The sequence below is a fragment of the Alligator mississippiensis genome, chromosome 4, assembly GCF_030867095.1.
Source record: "Alligator mississippiensis isolate rAllMis1 chromosome 4, rAllMis1, whole genome shotgun sequence".
In the NCBI taxonomy this organism is placed as follows: domain Eukaryota; kingdom Metazoa; phylum Chordata; order Crocodylia; family Alligatoridae; genus Alligator; species Alligator mississippiensis.
The window spans coordinates 51497566-51519801 of NC_081827.1; the positions used below are offsets into that span (position 1 = coordinate 51497566).

Sequence of the window (22236 nt, forward strand, 5' to 3'; positions counted from 1 at the left end):
ATGTGCAGCAGCGTATTGCAATGTAAATGAACTTGTTACATAGCAAACTAAAACACATCCCAATGTATTTTAGTTTGCTACCTAAAAAAATTGCAGTGATACATCCATCCCCGGGCTTCCAGAATGCCACGAACCATCCTTGTCACCTTCTCCAGCCACCCCTAGGACAGCACAGGGAGGTGGCAGGAGGGTGGTTGGGTGTGCTGGTGGCTGGAGAAGGTGGCTGGGATGGTGCACAGGGTGCTGGAAGCCCAAGCGTGCTTGGGGATGCTTGAGCATGGCAGGCTTCCAGCACCCTGTGCACCATCCTTGCTGACTTCTCCAGCCACCAGCATACCCAGCCACCCTCCTGCCGCCTTCCCGCACTGCCCCAGAGGCAAGCCAGCCCAGATGGCCCCAGGTGCCAGGAAAAGTGCCTAATCCTTTTTTTTTTTCCTGATGGAGCCTGCCCGTGGCTGAGGGGGGGTGAGCTGCTGGCGAGCTGAGCAGGACCTGAGCTGTGGGGTGCACTAGTCTTCCCTTCTGCAGTAGCAGTGCCCCCCAGGGCCACCCAGGCAGACTGCTGGTGGGCTGGGTGCTAGTTCTAAGCAACCCCAGGGGCACTGTTGCCATGGAGGGAAAGACCAGGACCCCCCATAACTCAGGGGCCACTCAGCCCACCAGCAGCTCGCCTCCCAGCCCTGAGCAAGCTCCACCAGGGAATAGAAAAAAGTAGTCCAATCCTTTCTTTCATTCTGGCAGAGCCTGTCTGTGGCTGGCTGGTAAGCTGCCAGTGGCGTCTGAGCTGTGGGGGACCCTGGCTCCTTCCCTCCACAGTAGCAGCACCCCTTGGGGCTGCCCAGATGGGCTGCTAGCAGGCCCAGTACTGCCCCAGCTCGAAACCAGCACCTGGTCTGCTAGCAACCCATGCAGATGACCTCAGGGGGCACCACTGCTGTGAAGGGAAGGACCAGGGCCCCCCACAGCTCAGGGCCCACTGGCAGCTTGCCCTCCAGATGCAGGTAGGCTCCACTGAGAAAACAATAAAAGGAACAGGCCCCTCACTGTAACAGTGATGCAAGACCCTAAATTGAAACAGTGTTTTTTATAACCATCACAATTAAAAACCCACCAATTAAAAACCCACCATTTCAATTTAGGGGAACTAAACCCGCATCATACGTACAAGCAGCCATAGAGCTTAAAATAAAAAAGAAAAGATTTGCTTTGGAATCCAAAAAAGAAGAAACAAAATTAAAGAAGTTTTCCAAGAATTTAATGGCAGCAACATTCAACATATCCCTGTTAAGTCTATGTAACAGGGCAAGCAGATTCTGAAGGTAAATTCAGCAGTTCAAATTAACAATGCTAATAGATAGATACATGTTAATTATGAATAAAAGCTAGAGAATATGGTGTAATTTTATAACTGGACAGTTTTTATTCATAATAAGCTTGTTTTACATCATGTTCTCATGCCGTACACATACACAACCCTCAATAACCCCCCCATAAAATACTCTCACTCATTTTATTAAATCCATTCATCCTCATTAAAAACAAGCTATCTTAGCAGCCCACAACGAAGAACTACAGAAACTAAACCAAGACAAAAAAAATAACCCAACTGCTACAGATGCACTGATACATCAGTCTGATATAAGATCAGTTACACAAATTGTCTGTATCGGAAATCAGCCCGATGCAGCTGTAAATTAGTCTGATAAATACCCGAGTGTGAGTGCAGCCACAGTGCAGCACGCAGGCAGCGAGGAGCAGAGCCAGTAGTGTGGGGAGCTGTGTGCAGCCGGTAAGTCTAGTGTGGTGAAAGGGGAAGGGGAGGGGCAAGAAGGGAGCAGGGAGGGGGAAGGGACATGGGGGAGAAAATCAAGGCCCCTGCGGTGAAGGAGGGTATGGGGTTGGGGTTGGGGTTGGGGCTGGGGCCGAGGCAGGCATGGGATGGAGGTGTGGCTTGTTGGGGCGGTGCGGGAAGGTGGGTGAGCGGCTCCTACCGCTGCACGCAGCTCATCCAGGAAGGCATGGGGGGGTGCCCCCACATCTGCATGGGGCAGGGCAGGCTGAGGTTGGGCTCTTCCCAGCCGGGCAGATCCAGGGGCACACGCCCCCCCTCATGCCCTCCCATATGAGCAACAGGGGCAGCCAGATAAGCACTGGATAAGCTGTGTGCAGTGACAGGAGCTCTCCTCACCTTCCCTTCCTGTGCCCCCCCAACGAGCCGCACCTCCATCCCATGCCCACTCTGGCCCCAGCCCGTGCAGATCTGGGAGGCACATGCCTGCCTCCTGGACAAGCCACTTGCGGCTCTGTCCTGCACCACTCCCCACCCCAGTTGGTCAGCTTCTTCCCCTGCCCCAGCCCTAGCCCCAGCCCTATTCCCTCCCTCACCTCAAGAACCTTGATCTGCACCCCCCGCCACACACACACACACCCCTTCCCTCTCCTTGCACCACACCAGACTTACGAGCTGCATATCAGAAATTGAATTGGTATCTGCCAATATGCCTCCTTAAAAAATGGCTATCAGAATCAGCCCCAAAAATCTCTATTGTTGCACCCCTATTAACCAATGAAGGCAGTAAGTTACCATCATAAAGGATATACAGCCATTACCATTTAAAAAGACAATATTTATCATCATTTTTATTTACAAAACAATCAACAATCTTTTGAAATGCCATTGGATGGTAATTTCACTTGTGAGCAAATGTTGATGCAACAGTAGCCACTATATAAAGACTGCCCAGTAAGATGTCATACTGCTCTTAATTTAACTAAAACTAACTAGTTTTACATCACAAGGTAGATGCAGATATCAATGTCCATCTCAGCAGCTGCCTCTAGAAGCTCTGATAGATTGCCGGCTCTGCATATCTGAACAGTGTATAAGTTGTAAACTGGCAGTACTAGCATCTAAGGTCAAACACATTGATCTCATTTCAGACCTGCTACCTCAGCCATGGTCTACACCAGGCCACATACTTTCATTCAGATCCCCAAACTGCAAAGGCTTTGAAGGCCATTCCTCAGGTATGAGGTACACGTCCTAGCCAGCATAGCCTTGCCATATACAGATTATGATTTCCATCTATGGTGATCTGGCTTTCGTAGTACCTTGTTGTTGGATATTTTAAAGCCAACAGCAAAATCCCAAGATTAGCTTCAGACCTTGCTGATGGAAGCTCTCTCTGCTTTGATGTGAGCTGACAGTGTAAACCAAGTTTCACCACAATGGAGGAGGAAAAGGAACACTACTGCTTAATGGATGGAGATTTTTGGTGATACCAAGAGCACATTTCTTTCCCATACGTGAGACTTCTAGGCATCTACACCCCAGGAAGCTCTTGCAATCCTCCTCCCTATGTCTGCATCAAGAGATCCATCTGCAGATGCCATGCTTCCCAGATAGAGGAAGATTAATGTTTCTTTTAATGGTGGGTACTGGAAGTGTAAATATTGTGTGAGACCCTCAACCTTCTCACAAATGATCTGGAGGATCCAAGCCAAGAAGGTTCCCATCTAGAGTGGTAACTTTTTGCTGCAATGTAGCCCAAATTAACCACAAAGCCATCATCATCAGCACACAAATCTTACAATCACTGCTGTTATTGAAGTACCAGATTTGAAATGTAATCTGCTGAGGGCAAATGGCCTGTTAAATAATCTTTACTGAGGCAAGTGATGCATCAGAGAGAACAAATGTGAAATAAACAATAAAGAGGACATAAACTGGTATGTTGCCCTATCCGACACCAGTTGATATCAAAAGAGAGTGTTACGCCTCAGCTCTGTATTCTTGGGCAACCCTGGCACAGGATGCAGTCTGTCTGACTCACAAAGGACTCCCCCCCCCCCCACATAAACGAAACTGATTAAGATGCAGTGAGAGACGCACCTAAAACTCTCCAGATAAGGGTGATAAGAGTGAACAACTGCCCTCGGTCTCATTTGCATCTGAGATGGAACCAGATGACCATTCATTTACATGAGAGATGGAAAACAGAAAGCCTGAAGCAGAGACTGCAGTGAATTCTGGGACCAGAGAAGCAGGAGAGCGCTGCATGATGGGGAATCTGAAAGCTTTCCTTTCCTTTTTCTTTTCCTTTTTTTTCTCTTTTCTTTCTTATCAGACCCAGCTCCTTCAGCTAGGTCCCTCTCTCATAGAACCTCTTGTAATTTTTAAGTTAAAAACTGTGCTGGAATAACTTGAAGACCGTGCTGTAGAGTTAAGAGTTGTACTTTAGAACTAGGACTGTGGAGTAATACTGTGGCAGTGTAGAATCTAAGTGACTGTGTAAAAGAGGCTTTTTGATAGTGATCATTAGTGTGATAAGGGAAATGGAGATGTCTGGTAAAACCCCTTTAGCTGCCCGTTTGAGGCAGGAGAAACCCTGCAGGTTAGAGAGATGGGTAATGAAGAAGGGAAAATGTCCCTGGGAAAAAGGGTGCTTCAAGGGTGAGAATTCCCTGACTGAGGCAGGTTTGAGTTTTGAACAGTATTGCACCACTCTTAAGCCACGTAGTAGTGCAAAAGATGCAGCTGCTGCCTGGGCATTGTTTTATGCATGTTTGGAAATGATTGAGATGTTAAAGGAGAAGCAGGAATTGGAGCTTGAAAAAGAACAGTTACAACAGCGTTTGAAAGATTGTGAGATAAACGGGTGTGATTTTGTAGCAGAAAAGCTTAAACTGGTAACTTTACTTAGAGATATGCAGGAAGACAGAGACAATGCAAGCAAGACGTTAGAGCTGTATAAGAAAGAATTGGCATACACAAAAGTGTTGTTAGAAGAAGCGAGAGCAGCATCCCGTTTCCTGGTAAAGGAGAATAAGGCAGCAAAGACAGCAGCAAGCCATCAGAAGTGTGAGGCAGAGATCAGTAAATTGCATGCCCAACTTAGTGTCCATAAGGGAGTGGTAGCAGCTGTAAGGTTGAGAGAGGATTGTGATTTTGAGTCCCCTGGGAAAATAAAGGTACTCCCTGATGCAGTCCCCAAAAGCCCATTCAACCCCGATTGGCCCTATGTGCATAATGTTGCCCCTGTTTCCACAAAGGAGGTTAAACGCCTAGTTGCAGGAGCTGACCTTCCCACAACGGAGATAGTCACTGACATAGTCAGATGGTCTCCCAGTCAAGCCAAGGCTATTGCTGAAAGACTGGGGCCACTGAACCGAGACACTGCTATTGCATGGCTGGCTCGTGTTTGGCAAATGTACCCCTCTGCTGATGGCACAGACTTAACTCAAGTAGCTCAGTTATGTGCCTCTCCTTGTGATGCAGATGCTTTAGACATGGGCATAGGTTCTTGGGAGCGAACTGCTCCTGGACCCCAGGAATGGATGATAAGTGCTCTTAGAATATTACTGCCTACCTCTTCCCTTAAGAAATTGTATGTAATGGAACAGCAGAAGCCAGGAGAAGCCCCAGAACCTTACCTGATCCGAAAGAAAATGCTAGCAGCTCTCTCTGATTCATTGCCCCAGACAGAAGAGAATGGAGTTATCACTTTCCATTATCAGGGACTTGAATTGATACAGAGCACCTATGCAGCGTTAAATTCCCAGACAAAAATGACCATAGGGGTTGTGGATTTAGCACACGAGCTGGAATGAACTAGTGGCAAAAATCAAACAGGCAGGAGATTTGCTGCGAGAGACTGGTGTTTTAAAGAGACAAGCAGGCAAAAAGATTACATCAGAGCCTGTGCAGGCTATCACCTTTGCAAATAATGGTCCTCACTTTGCCAGTCGCCCTCCCAATTCTAATCCCCCTTTGCCTCACAACCCTGGGCAACAACAGCCCAAAGAGACCCTTAGGAGAATGATTTGGAAAGAGCTAGTGAATTTAGGGGAAGATATGGGAAAATATGATCACCAGCCCATTAGTGTCCTGATTAATGCTTTGTCTCAAGCCATGTGGAGAGCAGAGTTAATGCAGGGAGCACCTCCTCAGCCCACTGCCCCAGTACAGAGTGCATCCCATGTGCCTGCTCCCTGTCCGCACCAGACCCCTGCCTCCTCTCCTGAGTGGAGGCTCCAGAGGGAGTCTGCTGATCAATAGGGGTGCCCGGTTCTCCTCAGGCCTCCCCAGCTGGTCGCAAGACTTCAGTGTGATGTATGGGGGAGACCCACTGTGAGGGCTACAGTGGGGAACCCAGGGATGTTAGCCCAATTGCTGGTGGATACTGGATCCTCGGTAAATATTCTAAGTCCCCGGTGGATCTCTGGAGGGAGACCCACCACGAAACAGGTTAAGCTCAGTGGATATGGGGGAGAAATTCAGGAAGCTCCTGTCTGGCAGGATGTTCCCTTGCAAATTGACAGATTGCAAGGAAAAGTAGAGTGCTGTGCTCATGAGGGAAATGAGAAGGGAATCCTAGGAGTTCCTTTCCTCCAGGCATTTCAGCTAACTGTAGATCTAGCTAATGGGGTGTTATGGAAGTTAAAAGGAGGACCTGCAGAAGTCTCTGCTGTGCATCTTTGTGCAGCCATAAAGGCACCTACTGCCACCCTAACCTCTATTAGTGATCCATGGGTACAGGAATTTCCCAGTGTGTGGACTAAGCATAAGGCGGAGTGTGGAAAAATAAATGCTGAAGTTTTGATTGAAGGAAAAGATCCCCCTCCTCAAAGACAGTATAAATACCCAGCTGCAGCAGAGGAAGGCATTAAAATGACTATTGATAGTCTCTTAGAACAAGGAGTGCTTGTGCCTATGCAAAGTATTTGCAATGCACCAGTATGGCCAGTCCTTAAAGCGGACGGGGTCACTTATAGAATGACAATAGACTTTCGTGCCTTAAATGCAGCCACCCCTGCCGCTGCTCCTGTGGTAGCTAAATATAATGAGATCTTAGCAGCAGTAGCAGCTGACTCCAAATGGTTCTCTGTAATCGATTTGGCTAATGCTTTCATGGCTATACCCCTCCATCCTTCATGTTGGTATAAGTTTGCTTTCACCTACAGGGGACAACAATATGCCTTCAGCTGAACTCCCCAAAGTTTTCATTCTTCCCCTATTATTTGCCATGCCCATGTCACTAAACCATTTGAGCCCTAAGCACCACTCACATGTAATTTCATATGTGGATGACATTTTGATACACACCCCCACTGCAGAAATGAACAGAGAAATCACTAAGAAGGTGCTCCAAGGACCAGCTCGCCCTCATTCTGCCCAAGCAGCTGAAGTAGAGGCAGTTAAAGCTGTCCTAGCTTATGAATCTCGGGACACTTCTGTTGCTATTTATACTGACTCTGACTGGACAGCCAGAGCCATAACTGTGTGGCTCCCACTTTGGTTAGATAGAGAAATGGTAACTGCAGATGGCCGTCCCATTTCTCATTCAGACAAATGGAGACAAATTGCTAACCTGATCAAAGAAAGAACTGGGGACACCTGGGTGACACACACAAAGGGGCACCAGAAAAATCACTCAGAAGAAGCACATTGGAACAATAAAGCTGATGCCTTAGCCAAGGCTGCTGCTACTAGTAACCACACTGAAAATCAGGTTGAAATCCTGAATGGAAAAGGTAGAAAACATTGGAGGAAATGGTTTCATTCTTCACAGCTCAAAGAATGGAAGGGTAAACCACCTGACCATCAAGGAATAGGGTAAACAGTCTTCTCTATCCTGCCGGCCACCCTTCTTGGCTAGCAGGAAGGAATGGCTTCGAGCCATTGGAAAATACGCATCGGATAGGCTTGTCAGTGCCTACCCCGATGTTGAGGCAGGAAAAGGCCAGAGAAGTGCTCAACTTGTTATGGCCACCCTCTTGTAGATCAATGTTCCACTTTTCCCCTGCAATGTTGATCGCAGCTTCTCCCAGTATATACGGGGGGAGTGTGGGAGTTTGTTTTTCTCTTTTCTGTCCCCTCACAGGTCTCCATACATGAATTATGACATTCCATAGCTGCACCAAAGCACTGCTGTGCATAGGTATCTGGAGTCTGATGTCCAGACTCTATTCTGAACCTGCGATGCCTCTGAAACTCTGGAACTGCTTGCCAGTTGGAGCCCAGGAAATAAAATGCCTGTGTCATATGCATGGATTCTATGAAAGTGGAAGCAACCCCCTGGCCCTACAGCATCGCTATTGGTTCTGTAAGCCATCATGGACTCAAGTGGAACCTGTACCATAAGTTATTAAATTGCACTGGTAGGAGCAGGAGTCTCCTTAATTGATGCTGCAAATATAGTTCTTGCTAATAAACTGTCATATGCCACTGAAAATATGGGGAAAATGGGAAGTCCATTAACTGCATCTTTAAAAATGTTAAGCGAAGAACAGCAGTTAATAAGTAAGGTATTTCCTGGGTGGGAAAAACTCATAGAAGGGGATGAAAAGTTAATGATGTCTGGTGTACAGTCCCTCCAAAATAATGTATCATTGGCTTTAGCGTGTGAGCAAGCTCAGGCTCTCACCCAAAATGTCATCATGGGAATGATTCGGCAAGCCATGATGGGACAAATTCCCATGGAAGCAATCAGCCTAATTCGGCCCCATGTAACGGAGGAAGTATTAGCCCTCCAGCCCTGGTGGAGATTAGTTAATGCTTCATATAATCACCACCAGCAAAGCTTGCAGTTATTCCTTATAACTGTGGCAGGCAAGGAAATTAGAACAATCCACCCAGTAGTCCCACTGGGATTACAAATTGATGATAGCTCAGTAATGTACTCCAGGGATCATAACACTTGGGCCTGGCAGAAAGATAGTGCATGGAAAACAGTAAATGTAAAAGGGTGTAGGAGAAAAGAAGGTTTAGGTTACATCTGTGAAGACCAAGCATTGGAGGAGCATGATGAATGTTTTTTTCCACAACCTGGGAACAAGTCTCACTGTTCCTTCGATGTTATCCAAGAAAGGGAATCTGCTATTGTTTATGTGGGTAAAGCATGTGTGTGCATGAGAACAAGATGTGATATTGTATTAATTAATGGATATTGGATTCAACCTATGGTGCCTTATATTAATCGCTGTTTCTGTAATGTAACCACTATTGTTACTTGTGATCTTAAGTTTACTGTACCTATATAGACCATACAACATTTGAATGCCTACCCTGAGCTCTACAAAGAGGTGTCCCCCATTTTACTAGGAATGGGTCTCATCGCCATTAAGGAACTATTAACTCATCCCTCCTTACAAGCTGAACTGCAAAGACTCAAAGCTTTGGGAGAGAATGGCAAACTCGAGATTCAACACCACAATCAGGAGATCTCTCAGCTAGCAGCTACAGTTAAAAATGCAGGCCATCACTCCTGGTGGGAGGTTTTGTTCGGGTGGAGCCCCAATGCAACAGGTCTTTTAAATTTCATGCTTCACCCCATTGTAGTGATCATTAGTTTTCAAATTATACTAGTAATTAGTCTGATGCTACTAGTTTGCTGGATCCAGAGACTGATGCGACGATTGCAATGGATAGAAGGCCAGAACCAGTACCATGGAGCAAGAATGTGATGGGGATACTCGCTCAACGCAAGCACCCCATCAACAGGGGGAATTGTTACGCCTCAGCTCTGTATTCTTGGGCAACCCTGGCACAGGATGCAGTCTGTCTGACTCACAAAGGACTCCCCCCCCCCCCCCCCTACATAAACGAAACTGATTAAGATGCAGTGAGAGACGCACCTAAAACTCTCCAGATAAGGGTGATAAGAGTGAACAACTGCCCTCGGTCTCATTTGCATCTGAGATGGAACCAGATGACCATTCATTTACATGAGAGATGGAAAACAGAAAGCCTGAAGCAGAGACTGCAATGAATTCTGGGACCAGAGAAGCAGGAGAGCACTGCACGATGGGGAATCTGTGCTTCCAATGTTAATTAACCCATGTTCACACACACCCAGCTCAGCATTTATCAGACCAGTTCTAATCTGGATTTGCTAAGGACTTCCCCCCCCCCCCAGACACACACACACAGCTCTAAGTTTAATAGGCATCTCGGGCCGTACATTCCCTGGTCCCACTATGGGAGGCCTATTTAAACTTGATTGACTAAAACTCGGTTGCCGGGTTAGGGAATGCTGAAGCAAGAGACCGAGTCAGAGGGGGTATGGGCAACATTTGAACAATGGTTAAGGGTTCATCACAGCATCCAGCCTGTTGGAGCCCTAATCCCAGGTGTTGTCGTATCTTTCCCGAGATGACTGGTGGAAGTCCTCTCCACAAAAGGTTATGAGCACCCCAATAATTGCTTTAATCTGGAAAAGTCATGCTAAGCTGAGGCTTGTGCACAACAAGTAAAAATCCCAAATCCTGATGCTGCAAGCTATCTATTGTTCCTGAAGAAACCATGAGATATCCCATCAGTATATCTGCCATCCATAGGAATCTCAAACTGGCTCCCAAGTATTTGGGTTACTCCCTAATCTTGTGTTTCCTGATTATCAATCAGTTTCCTGAGATGGTCCAAACCAGATAACCCCTTGTCAATAGAAAAGACAATGATTTACACTACTGAGGGTGCTTCGAAGCAGCTGAACTGAGGGTATAAAAATCTGTAAGTGTGTGTGCTTAAAAAAAAGAAGAAAGAGAAAGAAAAAGAAGAAGCAGGAGGAAAGAGGGAGAAAAGGAAAGAAGAAGAAAACTCCTGTGCTGACACCATCCCCTGTCATTCTTGGGACGCTGGAAGAACAGATCATCTCCCTTCAAGGACCGTGCTACGGACTGTGCCTGTCAGCTTTGCAGCCTGCGTACCGTGGACTAGGTGAGATTCCCAGCATTCTCTCCCGTCTGTCTAGGCATAAACTTCTGAACCTGCACTGTATTAGTTAAGCTTGAGCTGAGTTTCCCCAAATACTTAGTGAAACCAGAATATTATTGTCATTGTTTGTGTTTGTTTTTCTTTTGCATGTCTATTACTACTAGTACCATTATATATTTCATATGCTTAGCAATAAATAACTTTTATAGGCAAACTGGTAGTAATTGGGTATATTTTTCCTTCTCTGCTTCTTTTTCCTCCTGTGCTCTGCAGCAACGCTTCTTTTACCTATGCTAAAGATCCCTGTGAAGCCTAAATTATTGTGGGGTCTGCTCATCAAGAGGCCAAAGATTGGGACGTGCTGAGTTTGAAACACATAAGGGGATCAGCTTGTACAGGCTGATTGACTCAGTTTGACTCAGACGTGCCCTTATGAACTGAATGCTGGCCCATGAGGGTGTCAGCTGGACACCCAGCCGGATTCAGAGGGATTCTGTTTACCTGTGTGCTTGTGTCTGACTGCATTTTATTGTTGCTCTTATGAACTGATTCTTGGCATATGAGGGTGTCAGCCTGTCCATGCTGATCAGCCCAGCCAGGTCAGGCATGTCACGTTAACTTGTGTGTGTTTGTGTGTATGACTGATTTGGTGACTGGAGGAACCCAGTCCCATTGAGATTGAGTCCTGCAAGATAGCTCCACTGGGGGTGAGGGCTTGCAGAAGGGAGAAATACAGCTCTGTATAGTAACACAAGCAGCACATTGACAGAATCACCAAGACCCTAGAAACTATCCCTAATAAATGAGCACACCCCAAAGTAATGGGCAAATTTGGTAACAAGAGGCTTGTAAACCACTAACAGAGATGCCCCCTTTCATCCCTGGACAGCATTTCCCGAGAGCCCAGATTTTGAAAACAGGTCCTACAACATGTTTCAAGAAACAAAGTCAAGTGCTTTGACTAAATCTATGACTATGCCTATGGTTAAGTCGCATGGAACTTTCCCTTCAAATGCTCCTCATTTTGCCAATATGGCACCCAGCTCCACAAGACATAACAGTGCAATTCAGAAGATGCAGAGCAGGTATCCTTTTATCCACAAGCAATTTCAGAGCTCCAAAGGCATTTGGAGTCATGCTGAACTTAATGCATCTCAGTCTCCTCTGCACGTTTTAATACCATCTATTCTTAACTCTTTCTGGCAATGATTACTGCAAGCTCAATACCATGCTCTAAATGCTGGTGTTTCATTCACATGGACAGCTCTAAAGTGCTGTTTGCTTTCCAGAATACTCCATATTTCCATTTTCTTTTTATCAAAACAGGTGCAATACCTCTGCTTGGTGATTTAATGATTCACTTCTCTGGTAGTACTGAATACACTGCTTCACTCAAAAGTCTATGGCATGCAACTTTTTTGGATCTCAGGCATTACCAGGTATATCTACATATGTCCTGGCCTTGGATGTTTGTCATTGCCAGATTGCCATCCCTGAAGGCTCTCTAGCATTGATCTTTATTAGTGTAGCTCACTTTCACTTTGAGCTTAAAAGAAAGTTGAGTTTAGCAGTGATGGCAATATCCCTTAAGTGACCACAGTGAATTTATTAGGACCCTTTACAACTGTTGAGGTGGAACTGCAGTCTGTTATAGATAAAACTGTGGTCAGTCCAGCAGTCATTGTTTCTACAAACAAAAGTATCCCAAAATCACTTGGCTAGTGCTGCTTCACTCTGACAATCTATGGCAATGGTGTTAACCCTTTTTCCATGGCAGGTTGGATTGATAGTGTCTAGTCTGTCTGTGGGTCGGATCCATCCAGTGGTCCTGACCCAGTGACTATCTAGCCACACAGAGGAGGGCAAGGAGTGGAGGAAAGGCCAGAAGAGGAGGACAGTGGGTGGAGGGAAGTCCTGTAAGGGAAAGAAGCTTGAACTTTGCTCCACAGGGGGGGAAGGAGATGTAGCCTGTCCCAACCCAGGCCCCACAGATAGGGAAGGGGGCATGGCCCAACCGCAACCCAGCCTTGCAGGAAGGGAAACAAGTATGGCTCAGCCCCACGGGAAGGAAGGGGGTATGGCCCAGCCCGATCCAGAAGCAGGGTGGAGGACAATAGCCCAATCCCATGGGGGAATAGGAAGTAGTTTGGCTCTGACTGGCTATGCAGAAGTTTGGGAAGGGAGAGGGTGACCATATTAATGGTCACTACTCCACTGCCAAAATTTCTGGACCTGTGAGGAGCTCCACAAGCCACATGCAACAGCTCCATGGGCCACATTTGGCCTGCGGGCTGGAGGCTGAGCACTCCTGTCTATGGTAAGCTATCTTTTGCATGTCAGACATTTCCAAGTACCCTATGTGCTGGTGTTGGGGGGGAGAAAGCTGTTTGCCATTGCCAAGTCAAACCTGATGCACAGTTCCAGCAAATAGAGGTCGAAGTCATTCACAGCTCCCAAGTCATGTTACCTAATCACTTAAGTCCATATTTCTTCATCTGTATCTACATGATTGCTGAAGTCACCCAGCAGGAATACACAGCCACCTCTGGGGACTGCTATCAGCACTTCTCAATACAGGTCATAACACAAACCCTTCCCTTTTACAGTGCAAAGATAATTGAATGCATGGACAGAGTTATTCATTGCACAGCCAAACCAATGTGATAAAGACAGGGTAATGAGACAAAGGAACTGACTCCTGACCTACTGACAGCAAGCTGACAAGTGTCCTCTCCAGAGCTGATGCCTGCTTTGACTGGCTCTCTACTGTAAGTATCCTCCATCTTCAAACACAGCCAGGTCAATCCCTAGATCTCCAATAGACTAGCCACCACGCTGACCTCCAATCAAGATATTATCTTGCTGCTAACATCCCATTTTTTTTCAGCTATGGCCCAAACATTTCAATTTGCAACTTTCAGAACTGAGAACATGGAGACTTTCTAGGCATTTCAGATCAATGTACTCTGGATACATTGTCCACTTCCCATCACATTTGTAAGGCTGTTGTTGTTGCTGCCCTCCAGAGCCGGTAGGCACCACACCTAGCTGCTTTTATAGTATCTGTAAAAACAGCTGGATTGCTGCTTGTTTCCAGGCCATTCAGCAGCAGGTAATACCAACAGATCCTGCAACAAGTCTGTTCCTCAATCACAAAATACACAGAAGGCACTGCACATGCCACCCTCAGAAGAAAGGAGATCTCTGAATACAACAGCCAGCCTGCTTGGTCCAGGCAGTCAGTCAAAGTCAACCCTTTGGTCCAACACCTAATGACTACAAAGGCTAGACAGCTACAGCAATACACATGCTCCTCCACAAGGAGACTCTGGGGTCCCCAATACCTTGGGACTAGTCACTGTTTTTCAGGCAAACTGAAAACATGTGAGCTACTTGCACTTAAAAACTGCATTTTGTTCAAGTTAGAAGAAAATTTTGTTTAAATCCAAGGTCTTTTCATGGTTACAATATAAACCAATTCAAATATCTGGTAGAGAACAGAAGATATATGTTTTTTTCTTATTTACTTTCTCCTTTTAAGAAAACCTGCACTATAAAATAAAAAAATATATATTTTTCTAACAAAAGCTCAAATCTAGAGAAACGAAAAGCAAAAATACTAAGTTACCTAGCAACATCAGTTAGACACGGGAGCGGAGAGAGACGCACGGGTGAAAGCTCGCTGCGCCCCCGCTCCCCCGAAGCCCCCCAGAAACCCTCCAGCAGCCGCGGAGCCCCCCGCTGACCCCCAGCACAGCCGGGGTAAGCGGGGTCCGTGGAGAGAAGGGGCTAACCCCCTTAGTGTGTGTGTGGGAGGCGGCAGCTGAGTGGAGCCGGGCCGGGTCAAGCCCCGCCCAGGCCCCTACTTCGCCCAGCCCCCCAGGGAGCCACGCAACCGGAGCCGCACGAACAGGCTGCACAAACAGGCGCGCTTCTCTGCCGGCACGTGAGTTAGCGCGGAGTTTGCGCGGGAGGGAGTGCGGGTGGGCGCCGGACCCTGCCTGCACACCCCCCAGGGTAGAAAGTCCCAGCCGTAGCCAGCCTACCTGAGGCATGACACGGATGGGCACGTGCCGCACCCTGAGGGTCCCCTCGGGCTCCGCGGCCCCCCCCTCTGGCACCTCAGAGACGGCCACCCAGACGGAGCCCCTGGTTCCGGGCTCCACGCAGACGGAGCCCCTGGCTCTCGGCTGTGGGGGCTACCTATCCCTTTTTCAGGCTCTGGGGCCTGGGAGCATGGCGACCTCCCCTTGTGGGGTCTGCTCCCTTTTGGGGTCTCTGGCGCGCCAGCTGGAGGAGCTCCAGGCCACAGTCCACAGACTGCGTGCCATCAGGGACTGTGAGCAGGAGACAGACTCCTACTGCCAGGCCCTTCTCCCCCGGGAGGCAGAGGGTAGATCACAGTCTCCCTCCAGGCCAGAGGAGGACTTTGGGACCTCCTGCTGTGTCCAGCCAGGGGCATGGACCAAGGTGGTCAAGGGCCCTAAGGCCCGCCGCACCAAGGCCCCTCCCCCACCAGAACTGAGCAACAGGTATGCACCTCTTGCTGCCCCAGCAGAGCCTGCTGAGTTGCCGGCCCCCACAGGCAACATGGGCCTAACTGCAGCTCCCGCCCCTGCTCTCCCCAAGACAAAACGTAAGGTGTTTGTTGTGGGAGACTCCCTCCTGAGGGGTACGGAGGCGCCAATCTGCCACCCTGACCCCTTAGCCCGGCAAGTCTGCTGCTTCCCAGGGGCCCGCATCTGGGACATTGCGGAGAGGATCCCCAAGCTCCTCAAACCCACAGACCACTATCCCATGCTCCTTATTCATGTGGGCACCAATGACACGGCTCGGAGCACTCCCAGCCAGGTCATGAGGCGCTACAGGGATTTGGGAGCGGGGCTTAAGGGTCTGGGGGCACAGGTGGTGTTCTCGTCGATCCTCCCAGTCTCAGGCTATGGGCTGAGAAGGGACAGGAGGATCTATGTGGTCAACCAAAGACTGCGGCGCTGGTGTCGTCAGGAAGGCTTTGGCTTTCATGACCACAGCCCGCTCTTTGGCGAGAGAGGCAGCGAGCTGCTGGGAAGAGATGGTCTCCACCACTCTCCCCTGGGGAGGAGGCTCTTTTCAGCCAGACTGGCCGACCTGCTCCACCGGGCTTTAAACTAAGCCCATTGAGGGACGGGGGGACTACCGCCACTGCTGGCCCGCTGAGCAATCCTTGCAAAGCCAGCAGATCATGGCACTCAAGGGAGCCCACCCCAGCCCCAGCCCTGGTAAAATCTGTGGGCAAGGAAGGAGCCCCCCAGGGGGCACTTGCCTGCCTGTACACAAATGCCAGGAGCTTGGGGAATAAGGAGGAGGAGCTCATCCTCCTGCTCAGTGCAAACAATTACGATGTCATAGGAATCACGGAGACCTGGTGGGACTCCACCCATGACTGGACCACAGGGATAGATGGCTATACCCTGTACAGGAGGGATCGTGTAGAGAAAAGGGGCGGGGGTGTAGCTCTCTATGTTAAGGAAAGCTACGCGTCCCTGCAAGCTGATATTGGCGACCAGTGTGGACGGCTGGAGACCCTCTGGGTTAAAATCCGTGGGGAACACGGCACAGGGGACACAATGGTGGGAGTCTATTACAGACCTCCCACCCAAAGTCCTGAGCTAGACCAGGAGTTTGCCCAGGAACTGGCTGAGGCAGCTTGCTCCAGGACCATGGTTGTCATGGGTGACTTCAATTACCCAGACATCTCGTGGGAGGATCGCTCAGCAAAATCTGAGCGGTCGCAGAGCTTCCTCTCATGCGTGGATGACCTCTACCTGACTCAAGCAGTCTATGGGCCAACGAGAGGCAAAGCGCTGCTCGACCTGGTGCTGGCTACTGGGGAGGACCTAGTCGGCGACCTAGTGATCGATGGGAAGCTGGGTGACAGCGACCACGAGCTGATCACCTTCACCATCCGCCGAAAAGCTGGCAAGTCAGTCAGCAACACGCAAGTCCTTGACTTCAGGAAAGCCAACTTTGACAAGCTCAGGAGGCTTGTCAGTGAGGCCCTAAGGGACTGTGACCACAGGGAGAGGGGAGTTCAAGAAGAGTGGTTGCTCCTCAAGGGAGCGATCCTCAATGCACAAACTAAGTCTATTCCATCTCGGAGGAAAGGCAGCAAGAGGGCACAGCAGCCCCCCTGGCTCTCCAGGGACCTAGCAGACCTCCTGAGGCTAAAAAGAAAGGCCTACAAAGGATGGAGGATGGGAGTCACCTCCAAGGAGGATTATTCTGCACTGGTCCGGTCCTGTAGGGAGCAGACCAGGAAAGCCAAGGCTGCAACTGAACTCCAGCTAGCTTTGAGCATCAAGGACAATAAAAAGTTCTTTTTCAGATATGTGGGGAGCCGGAGGAAAAGCAGGGGCAACGCTGGACCCCTGCTGAACCAGATGGGGCAACTGACAACTGACGCCCAGGAAAAAGCCAACCTATTAAATAGGTACTTTGCGTTGGTCTTTCATCAGCCCCATGGGACGCCTGTGCCTGCTACAGGGCCGGGAAGTCCGGGTGAGGGTGATCCCCTGCCCTCCATTAATGCTGACTTTGTGAAGGAACATCTTGAGAAGCTGGATACCTTCAAGTCAGCCGGCCCTGACAATCTTCACCCCAGGGTACTCAAGGAGCTGGCGAGCATCATAGCCCAGCCTCTAGCGCGGATCTTTGAAAACTCTTGGCGCTCTGGTGTAGTGCCCGAAGACTGGAAGAAGGCCAATGTGGTGCCTATCTTCAAGAAAGGGAGGAAAGTGGATCCGGCTAACTATAGGCCCATCAGCCTGACTTCTATCCCGGGGAAGATCTTAGAAAAGTTTATTAAGGAGGCCATCCTTAATGGACTGGACAACGCCAACATCTTAAGGGATAGCCAGCACGGGTTTGTTGCGGGTAGATCTTGCTTGACCAATCTCATTTCCTTCTACGACCAGGTGACCTATCACCTGGACAAGGGAGATGAGATTGATGTCATATATCTTGACTTCAAAAAAGCCTTCGATCTGGTGTCCCATGATCGTCTCTTGGAGAAACTGGCCAATTGTCGCCTTGGGTCCCCCACGATTCACTGGCTGGAAAATTGGCTCCGGGGTCGGACCCAGAGGGTAGTAATTGATGGAAGTCACTCATCGTGGTGTCCTGTGACCAGTGGGGTCCCCCAGGTCTCTGTCCTTGGACCCATACTGTTCAACATCTTCATTAATGATGTGGACACTGGAGTCAGAAGCGGACTGGCCAAGTTCGCCGATGACACCAAACTTTGAGGCAAAGCATCCACACCATAAGACAGGCGGATGATCCAGGCTGACCTGGACAGGCTCAGCAAGTGGGCGGATGAGAATCTGATGGTGTTCAATGCCGATAAATGCAAGGTTCTCCACCTTGGGGAAAAAAAACCCGCAGCATCCTTATAGGCTCGGCAGTGCTATGTTGGCTAGCACTATGGAAGAAAGAGACTTGGGGGTCATCATTGACCACAAGATGAACATGAGCCTGCAATGCGATGCTGCGGCTAGTAAAGCGACCAAAACTCTGGCTTGCATCCATAGATGCTTCTCAAGCAAATCCCGGGACGTCATTCTCCCCCTGTACTCGGCCTTAGTGAGGCCGCAGCTGGAGTACTGCGTCCAGTTTTGGGCTCCACAATTCAAAAAGGATGTGGAGAAGCTTGAGAGAGTCCAGAGAAGAGCCACGCGCATGATCAGAGGTCAGGGAAGCAGACCCTACGATGACAGGCTGAGAGCCCTGGGGCTCTTTAGCCTGGAAAAGCGCAGGCTCAGGGGTGATCTGATGGCCACCTACAAGTTTATCAGGGGTGACCACCAGTATCTAGGGGAACGTTTGTTCACCAGAGCGCCCCAAGGGATGACGAGGACGAATGGTCACAAACTACTACAAGATCGTTTCAGGCTGGACATAAGGAAGAATTTCTTTACTGTCCAAGCCCCCAAGGTCTGGAACAGCCTGCCACCGGAGGTTGTTCAAGCGCCTTCATTGAACACCTTCAAGATGAAACTGGATGCTTATCTTGCTGGGATCCTATGACCCCAGCTGACGTCCTGCCCTTTGGGCGGGGGGCTGGACTCGATGATCTTCCGAGGACCCTTCCAGCCCTAATGTCTATGAAATCTATGAAATCTATGAAACATTCACGTCCTAACCAATGTGAATATTTGCCATTCAAAAAGGGCATTTTATTTTATTAATATTGTGCAATATGGAAAATGCATTAATAAGTTGTTCTTATTTCCTTATCAAGAAAATAAATTACCTCTCCAAAAATAATTTTGTTTATTCATTTAAAAGGACATTTTTTGCCAATTTCAGTAACACTGCCTGTGACAGGTCATGTACTCAAACCCCATTAAGACTTGAATATATGCTTGAAGGGTGTAAGGGGGACACAAATGGAAGAAATAATGAAACAGAATATTCAGACGAATAAAATCAAGATCCACCCCACAAAGGAGATTTAAAAACTCCAAAACACATTTCAGAAAGCATAGGGGGAAATATATAAATCTGGAGTGCCATACCATGTCTCATCTCCTAATGGTCTGACTTTTCCTACCGAAGGGAAAAGGAAAAAATACAAAAGTGAGTGAACATGTTATACCTAAAAGAACCCAGGGTTTCAACAAAACAGAACCTATTCATTTTCAGGATCACTCAGTCTCCCTGAGCCCAATCCCATTCTTTGTAAACTCAACAGAAAACTCCTACCAGTTTCAATGAATATTAGATTCATCCCTGTGTGCAGTAGCAGGCTGTCTTATTCTTTTATGGAAATTGGACATATGCTGATCAAAATTTTCAAAATTTAAGTTAAAGTGAACTTTAAGTGCTTAAAACAACCCCATAATAACAGCTCCTTTTAGCACCCATTTGAAATCTATTTCCATAATAATCTGCTGTAATATTATTAATAATTTACATAGCATAGTTAATAGACTAATATACAATCCAAAGATAAGCAAATACATTTAAACACCATAAATACAATTACATTGACATTAAAGCTAAAAGAGAATTAAGATTGCAAAGTCTAGCACTCAACATTTGAGAAATAAATTAAATGATCGTATGCATTTTCCCAAGAGATCCTACCTCAGTATATAGGAGGATAGTGGTCAGTAACACTACTGTCTGATCTTACTTTTTACCCTCGTTATTAGTTACACAACCTTTGGCCTAATTTACTGTATACAGTGTATACCCTGCACTGATTATTAATTTCTTTTCAGCTTCTTTATAGCTCTCCTCAATGTAGTGTCTAAATCCTTCAAAAACATATATGAATTTATCTTCTTAGTACCCTGTGAGATAAGTTATTTTATTCTTATATTACAGACTCAACCCAGGAGGTACAGAGTAAAAAAAACTGAAAAGGGCCTACATGACTTTCTAATGGATCTAGTTGTCCCATTTTCCAAAGTCTCTAAATTGCTTCAGAAACAATTGTTAAAGATTTCTACTAATTTTGAGTGTTCAAACTGAAGCACCTAAAGCTTGCAAAACCTTTGCCTTTTTTATAGTATTTTATATGTTCAATTCCAATCTACTTTAAGCACAATTGTAAGTATGAACAATGCATGCCCCCCAGGGCCTGGGGGGGGTCTCACTGACTGCCCGCAGGCAGCAGCAATGGGGGCATAGCAACAGTGAGTGGGGAGCTCCCACAGGCAGCTGCTGTGGTGTCAGCAGCAGGGGGGGTAGGGGCTGGCACACCCGCAGATGCCACTGGCAGTGTCGGCAAAGGCCAGCAGTGATTGGCAACCAGCCACAGATGCCGCTGGCAGTATTGACAGTGGGGGGGTGGCAAGCGGCGCTTCTTCCATGGGGTGCACCACCAATCTCAGGGGGTGCATGTGCACCTGTGTGCACCCCCTATGTGTCACCACTGGTTGTGAGAACTAAATCCTTTCACAAACAAGGATCTAGGTGTTTCATTATGGGGTACCTAGAAAATGAGACGTACAGTCAAGTCACCCGGGAATATTATGTTTTTAAATAGCCTGCCCAATCCCATGAAAGGAAGCCTGAGGGATAGATGTGGAGACAATCTTTATTTAGTCTGGAGAAGAGAAGACTGAGAGGGGATTTGATAGCAGCCTTCAAATACCTGAAGGGGGATTCCAAAGAGGATGGAGCTAAGCTGTTCTCAGTCATGGCAGATAACAGAACGAGGAACAATGCTCTCAAGTTGCAGCAAGGGAGGTTTAGGTTGGATATTAGAAAAAACTCTCTCACTAGGATGGTGCTGAACCACTGGACCAGGTTACCTAGAAAGTTGGTGGCATCTCCATCCTTAGAGTTTTTTAAGGCCCAGCTTGACAATGCCTTGGCTGGAATAATATTGTTGGGGATGGTCCTGCTTTAAACAGGGAGTTAGACTAGATTACCTCCTGAGGTCCCTTCCAACCCTAATTTTCTATGATTCTATGAATCCAGTTTTCCAGGGTAGGTAACTAAGGTCCACATCCACAAAAAAGTCAATGACACTCAAAATGGGACTGAGACAAAACCATACACCTAGAACAACTGAGACAGAATTTAGGCACCTATGTTGAGAAAAAACAAAATAGGCACCCCACCCTCCCACCAAACACACCCCACCCTCAAGCAACCACAAAACTCAAAGAGTGAGTAAATTCATTCAGCATGTACATTTCAGACAACAAGTCCCCTAGGAACCTACATTTGGGTGACTGCATATGTTTTGAAGCAACCCTGCCTAAGCACTTCTGACTACACACACAGCACCTACAAAATAAGATGCATATTATTTTTTAAACTTTCTTTTTTTTTTAAATTTATTTATTTATTTATTTATTTTACAGACAGCTACTTGAATTGCAGCCAAAACTAGGGGTAAAATCTTCAGCAAGTAGCCAGATATAAAGAAAGAAGAAGGGACAGAAGATAACAGTGATTAAGAAGTGCCACAAAATGGGATGGAAAGGCAAAGTCCCTGCCTCATGCATTCAATCTTTGTTTTATTTTTCCAGTGTAACAAGGGTTTTATTTCTATATGCCATTATTCCAATGACAGGGTTAACTAGGTTAACCTATGGCTAAGGTTAGATCCAGAAAACGTGTTTTAAATTTTTTAGAGCAGTACCAGGAGTCTTAATGCATCATGGACTTACCAGCCATTAATACATGATATTAAAAGATTTTTGCTTACTTCCTATCGGTTTGTGAATACTTCCTGTTTTGCAAATATGAGTTTGAACTCAGAGGTAAAATAAACACATGTGTTTCCATAATTGCTCAACTGAATGTGCTCAACTGGAAAAACAGAAACAAAACAGTAATAAATATCCTATTTCACACAATAACTAAAAGTGACGGCAATGAGAGCACTAGAGAAAGGATTTTAACATCACTGATCAGCCAAAGACAAAGAAATATAAAAGAGAAAATGTTTTTGCTACTTCACAGTGCCCAATAAGCTTTTTACCTTGAGGGCTGATAAACTCCCCACTAGCACAAAATCTCTC

At 47.3% G+C, this 22236-nt stretch overlaps 2 protein-coding genes across 15 annotated transcripts in view; one reads left to right on the forward strand and one right to left on the reverse strand.

Moving 5' to 3' along the window:
* Nucleotides 1-22236, reverse strand: part of FOXP2 (forkhead box P2) — a 686563-nt gene that overhangs the window by 558256 nt on the left and 106071 nt on the right. The window lies entirely within an intron of this gene.
* Nucleotides 7119-7619, forward strand: LOC132250047 (ribonuclease H-like). Its single transcript, XM_059726175.1, has one exon. It carries the CDS (start codon nucleotides 7119-7121, stop codon nucleotides 7617-7619), a length of 501 nt encoding a protein of 166 aa, XP_059582158.1.